Here is a 13061-nt window from a genome sequence, read left to right as displayed (position 1 = left end):
CTATGAGTGCACATTGTACAATCAATATTGTATCATGTAAGATACTGTATCTTTCATTCTTAATTTAAAAATAGAGGTGATTTTTTCTTATCATGTCATCCCATTATCATCCCATTGTCATGGTACAGACAGCCACCAAAAACGAACAAACAAAACAAAACAAAACAAAACAAATCAAGCTTCATATTCGTACTGTTTATCCACGCGGTATAAAGGTACTGACGGTCTATGTTCACGACTAGCTTCAAAAGGTCAACGATCAGGACGAGGAGCTGAGGTCGATGATAAATTCACACGGGAAAGGAGCGGAGCGAGAGTGCATTGCAATGCAATGGGGAATTACGAGTGGCCGTGGCAGTACGAATTTCCACCATTTTTCACGTAAGATCAGTTTTATTCCACTCATTTCAATCAGATCTTAGAATTTTTATAACTAAATCCCCGTAATATCGTTCGTTCATTTTACTTTTGTGGTCACATTCCCAGCTTTAGAATATTGGTAGAAAGTAAAAAGCAACAGTCCCATATATGTTATTTTGTGTCAGTTGCACCAACCCTCTCTCTCTCTCTCTCTCTCTCTCAACCGTTTATTTTCGAAACCTTTTTTTTATACTCGGAATTATTGGGAGCAGGATGGATCAAATCCACCTTGATAGACAGACTATGCAAGGCAGGTATAGCTTCTTCTTGCCCTGTCATATTTATCAACATCTTTCTTATTTTTGTCTTTTGTGTAAAAGTGGAATTGTAATGTTTGAAATGGGCCCCCAGCACTGCAGCAGGCAGCACTACCTTATCATGACCACTGCACTGTCTGCAGACAATTCTCGTCTACTAAATATTGATACGGCGGCTTACCTGGCGCTGGCAAGACTCTACATATTATAATTGTAAATTCACCCATACCATATGTGGCGTTCAGTGACAACACTCGACAGTCCATAAGCACAGCAGTGGGGCTTTCTTGCACAATATACTTTCGAGCTTTCTTTGTGAAGGCGGCCCCACCAAAGAGCATTTAGGAGAGTTGATCGTATCACCGGACGCTTTTTTTTGTGGCTCTGAATTCCGTACTCAGAAGATGAAATTTCAGTCAAAAATAGCACGAGTTATTCACAAAGTCCTGAAAATTACAAATTTTGCAAAATTATGAAAATTATTCACTCTGATTTTTTGAAAATAGACTTCAAATATACCCCTCTCCAAAAAGTTGTCTTTTTGCGCAGTGTAAAATCGCATTATAATTCCAGACACGATTTTCGTAATGAAATAATCGGATGTCTTTCGCACATTGCACCAGAGTCACAATTCATCCCACGAATCACCGTACACATTCTTACCAAGCGGACGACAAAGACAAAATCGGCAAATGAGGCTCAAAATTTGTATTTCATGGTAAAATGTCTATCTTGAACATATCGAACAGTTCACGCGATAAAAAATCGACAACTTCTATTTCACGTGCTTTGTCTATGGGAGCGCGGGTGACGAGTTGCTTCCTTAGTGCACAACTAATGCATCGTTTGTGTTTGAGGACAATAGCTGCAAATTTTTTTGAATATCGCTCAGTGAACTTGTGGTTCTATTGGAATCTTCAGCATTTTTCTTGTATGTGAGTGGGATTTCATAGAATTATGAAATGTGATTCAAACATGCATAAATATTAACTCGTTCCTTCCGCAATTATCTGAGTGCCTTTAATCCCCCCAAACGAGAATCTTTTCGCCCGTCGACAGAGAGGCACACAGGTTGGTAATCCAGCTGTGTGAAGGCAGTCAAGCGGTTCATTGTGTCCCCCTTTCTACGGTCAACTACATGTGCCCGTGAACAATGGAAATATCGATCGGGTGCGAGGTAAGATGAATAGAGCGTGCGCTGATGAGCTCTCAGAATCTTTTGTTCTACACAAAACCAGGTACCTGAATGAGGTGACTGGGGTCAGCGAACCCGCATTTCTAACTGATCTCAGCCTTGATCATTATGTACATGTTCGTACGAGTTTACAGCAGAACAAGCAAAAAACTAAATCAGGAAAAGGTACATAATACTGTTAAAAAAAAAAACTTTTTTAACAGCAGGAGAACAAATTCTGATAGAATAAACTCTAATCTTTTTATCAAACCCACTTTTCTGAGCATTTTAAAACAAAGAAACATGAATTTAGGCCACTCAAGCAGGCACTCTTGTCTTCATTTTGGGAACCTGGTAAACCAGGTTCCCGTATATCAGTTGCTCCCACGGGAACCTGGTAAACCAGGTTCCCGTAAGGAACGGGTTAACTATGATGAGGTGCAGGTCACTCAACTATAAATCTGAGATAAAATGTGAATTTCTTCACATTTTTTACATTCTTGAGTCGCATTTTTTGCGATTTCGGTCCACGCAACGTTCTGCAAGGCTAATCTAATAAGTCTCGCGCATACTGAATGTCATTAGTATGCAAAAATGTGCGTGTCCAGAATTACCATGCTATCCGGTAGGCGGTAATACCATACCTGTGTGTGTGATTGATACAGCCGTGGGACCAAGGAGCTTCGAAGCTTCTTTGTGGGATGAATTTTTTGCAGCTTAGCATTTTCTGTCCTTCCTTCTTTCCTTCCCTTTTTTCTTTTCTTTTCATTTCTGTGATCTTTCTTTTCTGTTATCCTTTTATTCTAAAAAAAGACTTCCTAATGTAGATCTTCATTGTATATGTCCCTCCACTACTGTATTATATGCTGTTATTTTCGCGAATGACGAGGTCTTAGACATTTTCGTGAGATGTTGTTTTCGCGAATCGACGCTGACGCTTACCTTAATGCTCTGGGAACAAAGCGCATGAGGACGTTTTCATGTGTTGTTAAATTCGCGATTCAACTGTGATTCATGAAATTTGCAAAAATTAAGCCCTCGCGAAAATAACAGCTTATACACTAATTTTGCCAAAGATACTACCTTACACTACCTAACCTTGCTTGCATACATACAAATGCACCCTGTGGTGGGGCCTATTTCATGATATTGCTGGATCTCCCTGTATTGGCTTTCGGATGTCCCTTGTCAAGGAATTCCACAATTTAACTCCTATTTAGGAATATCAGGATTTTGAAAGTTTGCACACTTTTAAAGCACCAGTTGGTAAACTACTGTTTACCTCTTGTTGCGTAGGAGTGTTGAATACATTGACAGTATTCTACTCAATGAAGTAAATTGCCTTTCAACAAATCCAACATAAAGTTATGTTTGAATGGAATATCAATCAAGTAGAAAACACCATGACCTGTAGTTTTCTGTTCAAAAAGTTTTTTTTTTTTTAAACTTATCCATAATGGATGATAAGTGATTGTTCTCATTGCAGTCTTCTGACAAAGTAAAATACAATTTAAACTAGTTACATGAGATGAAGTTCCACACTCTTCAGTTCCATGTACATGTATACACACGTATAACATGTGGCTGAATGAAAGATTTATAAAGCAAAATGAGAATATCATTCAATATGCTGCCTAGCGAATATAAGATTTATTCTAATGGCTCTCATTCTTGAGACCTCAGAGTTTCAGTGATATGAGAGATAGAAATAAAAGTCTATAAGATAGTGATTAACATCTGACATGTAAGAATTGGTTTGTCATTATCTTATAGTCTACATATGAAGAAACTGTAAATCTGGAATCAATCACTTTAGATACTAGCCTCGATAAGAGCATTAAAGGTTTTAGAATGCTCACTGTTTCCTGAATCCAAGAAATCACAATGCTTGCTTAGAAAGTGACTACCTTCCTTGATGCAGTGGAGGTAGGTTAAACCACAATGTTCAACAAACAAACAAACAAACAAACAAACAAACAAACAAACAAACAAACAAACTTTAAGTAACATTGGACATTCATTTAAAATTCACCAGTAGTTGCATGATTGCAGGCAACTATAATCCTAGGGAGTAGAATATGACAGCTGTGCATGTTTGTGTATCAGGATAGTTGTGTTTGTGTGTGTGTGTGTGTGTTTGTTTGTTTTGTTTTGTTTTTGGTTTTTTGTCATGGACCTCTTTCTGTTTTCATAACATATACATGAAGTAAAACTCGAAAAGTGCTTTTTGACTGTGATGATAGATATGTGTGTGTCTCAACCTGACTGCAGTGAGTTTTCAAAGATCTAGCTGCATGCAGGTGAATTGATTGAGCAACATATTGGTGACCAGTACTGGTTTCTGTTGTCAGACTTACAGGTGCATAGATGGTCCCGGTGTTTTAGTCAAATGCGCACGCGGGCGCACAGCGCAAGTTTCCTATAGAGACCTAAGCTATCGACTCCTCTTTAGCGCTTACACTGTGGCCCACTTCCCCGAGTCCGAAGAAGTCAGATTCACTGTAGTCAGTGGTCCGATCACAGTTCGGCTCATGATTCGGCTGAGGGGGATGATAGCTTTAGTAAACCTCTTTTGTGATGTCATAATAACAAGCACATACAGCTGTATGCACACACCCTGGCATTACTATAGACTGCGTGATGCGCAGAGAAGACAACGAAGGCAACATTACTTAGCAACACCTACGCACTTTACTCTTGATGACAGCTCAATTTCGGTAATTTTCGTATCAGTGCTGACGGTGATCGGCAGTATCATCAACAGCGCCCTCTACACTACCGGGACTATGCACCTTTAATGTCTAATGGAGCCCCAAATGGAAGATGACATTTCTGTTTATGTACGAAATGAATACTGATGATCCCTCCCTTCATCTTTTCTTGTACAACTGTAGGCATTAAATTCATGTGTGTATTGTGCTGAAGTCACCTTGTTGTGTGTAAGTTATTCTGACATCTACAAGCCATCTATTTATCATATACATTGTAGATAGGCAGGCATTTAAAAACCAGACTACACTCTTTCTGTCTCTTAATTTAATACTTTCTGTAATCACTCACCACATTTTCTGTTTTAAGAGATGTGTGTTGATAGATGTTTTTAATATACTATTCATTCCTGCAGATTACAGCCCAATCTAGAAGTGAGGAAGAAGCAGATTCAAGCATGGTGTGATCTTTTGCTTGCATACCACAAACATCACAGGATATACACACTAGATGTCAAAGAGGCAGCATCTTCTCCTCTCTTCAGTAATGCCAAGTTGAACAGTATCCTTTTATGTGATGTTATAGCCTACCTTGCAGAAAATGCAGCATGCTTACTTCCTTTGTTGAAAGTCGAGGAACCAGTGTGGCTATTCAATATGTGATGTTGTGATGTTGTGATGTAGTCAACTTTATGAACTTTTTTTGAGTTTGCATTGAATATCGATTAGTTGTATTTCTGGTCAATGTGTGAACAGTTCTTTGGATGAAGACTAATAGTTCCTGCATTTTCACTCTCTTTAGCCCATGCATTTAATAGTCATTGATGAATGGCGTTATTGAATCACTTTTTGTCTTTTGTGCATCTCTTGTGATTCATTATCTGTCATAATTGTTTCATAATTTATATTCTTAGTGTTCATCTACTGTAACCCATGATTAGATTTTAAAGTGAACTTAACTTAATCGTGTTTGGGGGTTCAATATCTGTCATGCCTAATTGTGAATGGACTGAGTTTAGTTCAGTTTTAAAAAGTAAATGGATACACAGTTGGTGAGAAAACCATGTTCTGAAATGTATTTGTGAGTTGGATTTGTATAAACAAAGGTCATTTGCAGTGTGTTCAAACAAACAAAAATACGAAAACACTGGAAATATGACAGTATAGTGGCATCTATCTTGTCTGCAGACAAAGATTTAGTTTGGCAAAACAGACATTCTTGCATGACTCAATCTCCAGGGCACTTTTGTACAACTCTGTAAAGTGCAATCACAGAATGTTTTTATTTTTTTTAAGTTGACTCACTGAATAGAGTATAGTCCAACAGAATGGTTGCATCTTCATCTATTAAACACTGTGTTTTCTACTATAGTGGGAAATATAATAAGATTGACATGGGATATGTTTATAAAATTGACATACAAAACTCACATTTTTGTCTGTCCGTGTGAAATGTGATACCCCACTAAATATAGAAATGGTATAAAACACAGTGTTCAACAGAATTTTAGTGCTGGTTATCACCTTTTCTAAGCAATGTTAGGCCATTCAGTCAAAAAACACAAATTTTCACTGCACATGTATTTGACCTTCATATATATGTTATTTCATAGATGTCCTGTGCAACGTTGCGTATGTTTTACACACACACACACACACACAAATTATTTTGGCAAAAATTCTACAGAATTGCTTCTTTCAAGCAATTTTGGGGCAAATTTATCTCTCATTAAAGTATTTGAACAGATTGTATTGTATTGGGGGGTAATGCACATTGGAAACAGAAAATAACCTGACATCCCTGAAATGTATCCTTTAACAGTGGAAATGCCCCCCCCCCCCCCCCCCCCCCCCCCCCCCCGAAAGTCTGGAAGCCATCATTGCTAGGTTATTGCAGTGCAGCAGATGAGAAGGATGAGAGTTTTCTTTCTTGAGATCATGTCAAATGACACAAAGAAATCTAGTGGAGATTTGTTTGTAGGTCATTTGGAGATTGTGAGGCTATGACATTATTACAACATCGTATTTCATGTTTGAGTTTCTTTTGTTGTTCTGACTTTGATGAAAGGTGTAAAACTATGATTGTTTGATTTTATTTTGTTTGTCAGAGCCAACTTGAACTTGGTGTGGAATAACACTATAATTCATGAATATAAAAGAAGGCTTCCTTCAAAAATCTTTCAGATTCTTATCAAGTCATCATCTAAAGTTGGCATGTTTTATTAGATGACTATGACTCAGATTGCAAGTCAAAATACATTATACCAGTAGAAATATATTGCAGTGATTAAAAAAATGATCATGTCTATTCTGAGACCTCAACCATGATTGGAAGATTAAGATCATTGTACACCTTTCATGTAGTATTGCAAGAGTAAGTGTCCTTAATTTCATCTCTCAGGGAAGCTGTCTGCGGAAGGAATACAGGCTGTGCTTGAAGACTTGAGGGTAAAAGGTTAGTGTGCTAATAATAAATGAACAATGCAAAAAGACCCGAGAAGAAGAATCTGCCTCTAACTCCACAACAGTAACCATTTTTTGTATCATTTCATAGTTGTTAACATCACATTATTGGTAGTTACAATCAAGATGATGAATGCCATATGCTTCAGATATTAGACACATCAATTTGACATTGCAACCAAGTAAGCAATTAAACTGCCTAACCCCTGAAATTAATGTGACTGTTAACCAACGATAAGCTATAATGATTCAGCTAATGAAACTGAAGCAGTGTGTTACATTAAATGACATACAGTACATGTTACATAGCACATAATCATAATCTAAACACTTTTTATTACAGAAAATGTATACAGAGGTATACCATTTCATATTTCATGCTTTGTTGCCTCTGTAGGAAATATTGAATGGACAGATAAGGGGAGAACAAGATGTCTCGTTATGTGGCGAACACCAGAGGAATGGGGAAATCTCATATACCGATGGGTAAGTATAAAGCAAAGCATATATCCAGGGCCATTACCAGTAGCTATTCTTGTACATTCATTGTTGGGAAAGTGTGTGATCTCCATTCAAACAAGATCAGATAAAATGAGAATCCCCTTTTAGTTTGGTAAACCATTTGGTTCTAATTAAAGGACAAGTTCACCTTCATAGACATGTGGGTTTAGTGAATGCAGCAATATTAGCAGAAACACATCAGTGAGAGTTTGAGGGAAGTTGGACAATCCGTTCAAAAGTTATGAATTTTTGAAGTTTCTGCTCAGTAAGGGCTGGATGAGAAGACTACTATAGCTTGTGATGTCACATGTGTACAATGATATAAAGAAAGAATAAAGAAAATTTAACATATTTTCACTTTTCTCGCATAGCAAAAGAACACTCTTCTCTCTTTCAGAAGGCAAGGTGAATAATATTACCCTTAACATACGTCACTAACAAGTCGAAGAAATGTGCACTTTATTCAAAACGTAAAGTTTTGTGAAATTCTCTTTTTATTTTCCTTATATTGTTGTACGCATGTGAAATCACACACTGTAGTAGTCTTCTCATCCAGCAGTGACTGCGCAGATACTTAAAAAAATTCATAACTTTTGAACGGATTGTCCGATCTTCTCCAAACTTTCACTGATGTGTTCTATTAATATTGTTGCCTTCACTCAATTCACATGTATATGAAGGTGAACTTGTCCTGTAACCGTGACATGTTAAACTGTGGGAATTGGTAGTTTGTTTGTTGCGATGTGAATTTCAAAATATTTCACAGAAAATAGAGAAGAATTTGTGCGGATTTGTACGGAATTCTGGATCTGCCCTTGCAATGTCCTTGTTAATGGGATTTTGCTGTTCTGCACTTTCATCAGATTCCTGAAGGTGTTGCAAAGAAGAAAAAAAAGATTGTCATTATATTTCATTAAAGGGAACGCAAACCCAAAGAGCAATGTGGATTGAGTGAAAGCAGCAATATAAGTAGAACATATCAGTGAAAGTTTTAGGAAAATCGGACAATTGATGCAAAAGTTATGAATTTTTAAAGTTTTTGGTGTTGGAACTGCTGGATGAGGAGACTACTAGAGGTTATGACCCATTATGAAGTATGAATGGACAATATAAAGAAAATGTAGTAGAAAATTCCACAAAAATTCATTTTTCATGAAAATTACAAATTCCATCAACTTGATACTGACATATTACGTTAAGGGTAGCAATTATTCCCCTGCTTTCTGATAGTCAAGTGCTTTTTCATAAAGCTAGAAAAGTGAATTTTTGTTGAATTTTCTTTATATTTTCTTTGTATTGTTGTCCACTCATACGTCATAACCTCTAGTAGTCTCCTCATCCAGCGGTTCCAACACAAAAATTTTTTAAATTCATATCTTTGAATCATTTGTCCGATTTTCCTCAAACTTTCAGTGATGTGTTCTACTCATCCTAATACTGCTTTCACTCAATCCACATTGCTCTTTGGGTTTATGTTCCCTTTAATCACACCCATCTCTCTTCTTGACCATGCCACCCACCCTCCAGCACCCTAATATGGCCTTGGCAGTACAGCGCACTCCCGTTATAACGAAATGCTCGGGACCACCAGTTTTCTTTCGTTATAACGAAATTTCGTTATAACTGAGCAAATACAATATGTAACGAAAACAAGGAAACCACATATTCTGTTTGCTAAATACTCATCATACATTGGAAAGCTATGTGAAATGTGATGGGATAAGTTATACTGTATTACAATAATAAACGCAAGGTCCCCTCAGAAACTGTGCGTGACACAAGGAGCAAACACGCGGAGTGATGTGGATCGTTCACCCATGCAGAGACGCTATAAATGCTTGTTCCGCTACGTATTTTCGAAAGCAATTCGCATTTCGAACATTTCGAACGGAACACATTTCTTTTGTTTTTCTTTGTCTGTGGTGCTCGGAAAAGACTTCGATATAACGGAAATTTCGCTATAACCGTGTTCGTTATAAGCGAATTTTGTACCATAGACTTTAATGGAGATAATTTTGGGACCAGAAGATTTACTTCGTTATAACGAAATTTCGTTATAACCGTGTTCGTTGTAGCGGGAGTGCACTGTATATTGAAATCAAGAAAGGTGATTGGCAGTTCAGGTGGTAAAACCTATTACTGGAAGTTATCAATAAGATAAGTCTTTAAAGTGAATGGTCCCTGAACTGAATGACATACAAAATGTATATGCTACAACTGTAGTTGCAATAAAACATTCTCATGGTATTCCACTATATGCTTGTAACTTTAACCCATTGAGGACAAGCTGATTTAGCTATAACACATATATCCCATGGACACCTGCCCAAGTATACGTAGGACTGGTTTTAGTGTTCTGTCAGAGGTGAGTAAACATGAACATGATTTGTGTAGGGTTTAAAGTGAAGTGAGTGTTCCCCTGTCTGTAACTGGCATGTATTAAAGTCTTTCATCTCTCATACACATACACATGTATTTGGTACAGGCAATGAAGACGAGCTGCTCATTTGTTTTCAACCATTTTACAACATTTTAAAAAATTAAAACGTACCTTTTGTGCTGTCACCTTTGCATTCTACTACAGTAATCTTATTTATGTTTACCATAGGCCAGTAACAATGGAATGACCAACACAGTGTGCACGTTATATGAATTGACAAGTGGCGAAGACACAGCAAAGGAAGGTTAGTAGTAGCATCTACCCAATAGTGACAGTGTTGATGCTACAACATTGATATGTGGACACATGCCATCCCTATGTATGAATGTGATGCAAAATGTGATGAGATTTAGATAAGATTAAAGAATATACTTTGTGAAAAAATGTTGCGTAAGCATTTAGAAGTGTAATCTAGTCGACCACTTTCCTTTTTAATATAGTGGTACTTTATGCAACCACATGATTTTGTTACCAACCCAATTTCTCCAGTGTAGCTCATATCGATATCTCTGAAATATCTTGAAATAAGTTTTTGAATTTTTCATATTGTTTTCTGCAACTTAACACTCACAGATATTGCACTGTTACTATGTATGTCATCTCATCACACCCTGCACGAGGTAATGTTCTGACACTTTAGCAAGGAGTGCACTATCTTTCCTACAAAGTGTGTCAAGGTATCTTGCATTGCATTAAAGTGGAAGCCACATAAAGATTTCTGCCTTTAGTGAAAGTAAGTTCTCGCACCAAAATATGAAGAACATGTACTCATTCAGTACATCCCCAAAGGGGAATATTACCAAATTGAAGCAGCTTACACGGCACTCCCAAGAGCTGCAATGTTATTAAGAGTTGATTGTATTACAGTCATCCTCCTTACAGCATGTGATGGATGTACCCTTTTTTCTATTGATCCAGAGTTCTATGGCTTAGAAGACTGGCTGCTGAAGAGAGCGCTGAAATGTTTGGAACGTCAGCGAAAGGCAGAGATGATAGCGTTTGACACTAATGAAGGAGTCAAGTTCTTCTGATTCATTCCTTTGTTTTTGAGGCATGCTGGACTGCTTCACAAGAAGCTTCATGAGCACAGAGAGACTTCAAGTTTGAATGACTAATGTGGAAGGGCCATCTAAACCCTTGAAGACATGTGGCTAACGTTACATAATACCACATGACCAACATGTGCCAGGGAGATTCAGAATTGGATTTTGCGACATGCAATTTTTTTTTCTTCTATCCAGAGTTAAGAGGTGATTTTAAGTTCTTGTAAGTGTACTCTCACATGAGGCATATATATGCTTCCACAACTATCGGTCATTCATTGATATAACCTCTCAATAAGCGATTATGCTCATGTGCAATCTCTACCACTTTTACAGTTGTTTCCTGTAGTCCATATCATGTAAATTTAATTTTCCAATCAAATAAAGCAGAGTTAGTGGAGATGAAAAAAAACAACAACCTTCAAATGTTATATTATAATATCTTTCCTGTTCTCAGCTTAAGGTGAATGGAACAAACTGTTTAGACTGTACATCATTTCACAGAGATAATGCTTTCAAAGTTGTGACTATCTTTTCAGGGTAGTATGAAAGGTTACCAACAGTGTGTTGGTAATTTCGCTTTGTCATAGGAATCAGTAAATATGCTAGTAATATTTGAGATCTAGAGAAGCGTATTCAAATTAATTGTCACTGGACAAATTCCTAAATCTAATATTAACTGCAACTCTCAGATGAATGGTTTTAGACATCATGGAATACACTGGTCCAGAAGGAGAAAATTATTTTGAAATGAAGTTGTTAGGTAAATATTTCTCCAGGGTTGCTAAAGCAACTAAAGGTTATCATCCGTGGGCCTTAATCAAAACATGAAATGGCAACTTATAAGGGTGATTACTTTGTAGTTGCTACATTATCAATCCAAACATGATTCCTGTGATAGCTTTCATAGTGAAAGCCCAATGGGAAACTTGTGAGAGAATGACATCATAATCTCATTCACTTTGCACACTCAGTTTGAGGTTATGATGTCTATCAGTGTAGTGACAACATACTAGAATCATGCAACTTTACAAATGCATAGCATTCTTTTTCCTTGTTCAATTTTAATGCAACTTCTCCCATTCTGTTTGTTTGATTGTCCTCCATGTGTTCGTGTCCACTTCATGAGATAGTGGAATCTCACCTCCAGCTTGGCTGAGATTAATTTACATTGTGGAGCTATCAGAAGATCGCATATGACTCTATTTTGTTTCCTGCCCCAAAACCACATCTTTCCAGCAGTTCCATTTTCTGCACTACATTCATAACCATTAAAAAAAAAAAATGTCTGTTAGAGATATTCCAGTGAAGTCAGTTTCATATAAGGTATTGAGAAAGTACATTAGAAAATAGTTTCATAGGCCTGGTCCATACCCCCCCCCCCCCACACACACACACACACCACTCTCTGATTGTTCAATAGTTCTTGCTGAAAGTCAGTTCAATCTTTCAGTGAGATATTACATCAAATGGAATATTTGGTTACTCAGGTTGTCTGGGTTCTGGCTTTCCAATGTATTTAATTTATTTCCCCATTCTATTCTGAAAGAACCACTGAGCAGTGTCACCTTCTTTTATCGAGAGAATATGGTGCATGTAGCTTGTTAGCCCTTCATGTCAACACCCATCTTAATATTTTTACAAAACTTATTTGACACCTTGAAACAGCACATACATTTTGCTAATTAGTTCTGTGATATGTCATCACCTGGTATGTGTATGCAGTGTGATTCCTTGGAATACCTGTGAACACACAAGTACCCTATGACACTACTTTTGATGCACATTGTATCAATATGTATACACATTATTAAAACCCTAACCAGGCCGGGCTTTTTTGGGCTGTTCTGTGGCCGGGGGAGGGTTAAATCAACCCCCCCCCCCCCCCCCCCCCCGGACCTTTTAGGGTTTATAAAGGGATGGTACAGTTTTGGTGGAGATGAGAATTGGGCTTTTAACTTTTTGCGAGATACCAAGAAAATACATATGATATTGCACAGAGCATACCATTTTAAGAGGAATTTAAAGTTTATTTGATGAAAATCTGGTTTGGAA

General features: G+C 37.3%; 1 protein-coding gene across 2 annotated transcripts; it reads left to right on the top strand.

The window, feature by feature from the left end:
• The first annotated feature begins 264 nt into the window (after positions 1–264).
• Positions 265–11192, top strand: LOC139715287 (vacuolar protein-sorting-associated protein 25-like). 2 transcript variants are annotated; one of them, XM_071626865.1, is made up of 6 exons: positions 265–381; positions 4976–5103; positions 6961–7014; positions 7420–7508; positions 10132–10207; positions 10882–11192. In XM_071626865.1, exons 1-6 carry the CDS (start codon positions 332–334, stop codon positions 10992–10994), a joined length of 510 nt encoding a protein of 169 aa, XP_071482966.1. In that variant the 5' UTR covers positions 265–331; the 3' UTR covers positions 10995–11192. The 2 variants fall into 2 exon arrangements, with proteins under 2 accessions (XP_071482966.1, XP_071482964.1); XM_071626863.1 differs by having other exon boundaries at positions 4976–5121.
• The last annotated feature ends 1869 nt before the right edge of the window (positions 11193–13061 follow it).

Source organism: Diadema antillarum, unplaced genomic scaffold (genome assembly GCF_040938485.1).
Source record: "Diadema antillarum isolate AM-2024a unplaced genomic scaffold, OU_Dant_1.0 seq00003224_RagTag, whole genome shotgun sequence".
Classification (NCBI taxonomy): domain Eukaryota; kingdom Metazoa; phylum Echinodermata; class Echinoidea; order Diadematoida; family Diadematidae; genus Diadema; species Diadema antillarum.
Note: the sequence above shows the minus strand (reverse complement) of the source record. Positions and strands in the feature narration are given on the sequence as shown.

Excerpts from the sequence above, each read along its gene's own strand:
- LOC139715287 (XM_071626863.1), top strand. The coding sequence starts at position 332 with ATGGGGAATTACGAGTGGCCGTGGCAGTACGAATTTCCACCATTTTTC. Across the intron at positions 7,509-10,131 it reads GAAATCTCATATACCGATGG|GCCAGTAACAATGGAATGAC; the intron begins GTAAGTATAAAG and ends TGTTTACCATAG. Across the intron at positions 10,208-10,881 it reads CGAAGACACAGCAAAGGAAG|AGTTCTATGGCTTAGAAGAC; the intron begins GTTAGTAGTAGC and ends CTATTGATCCAG.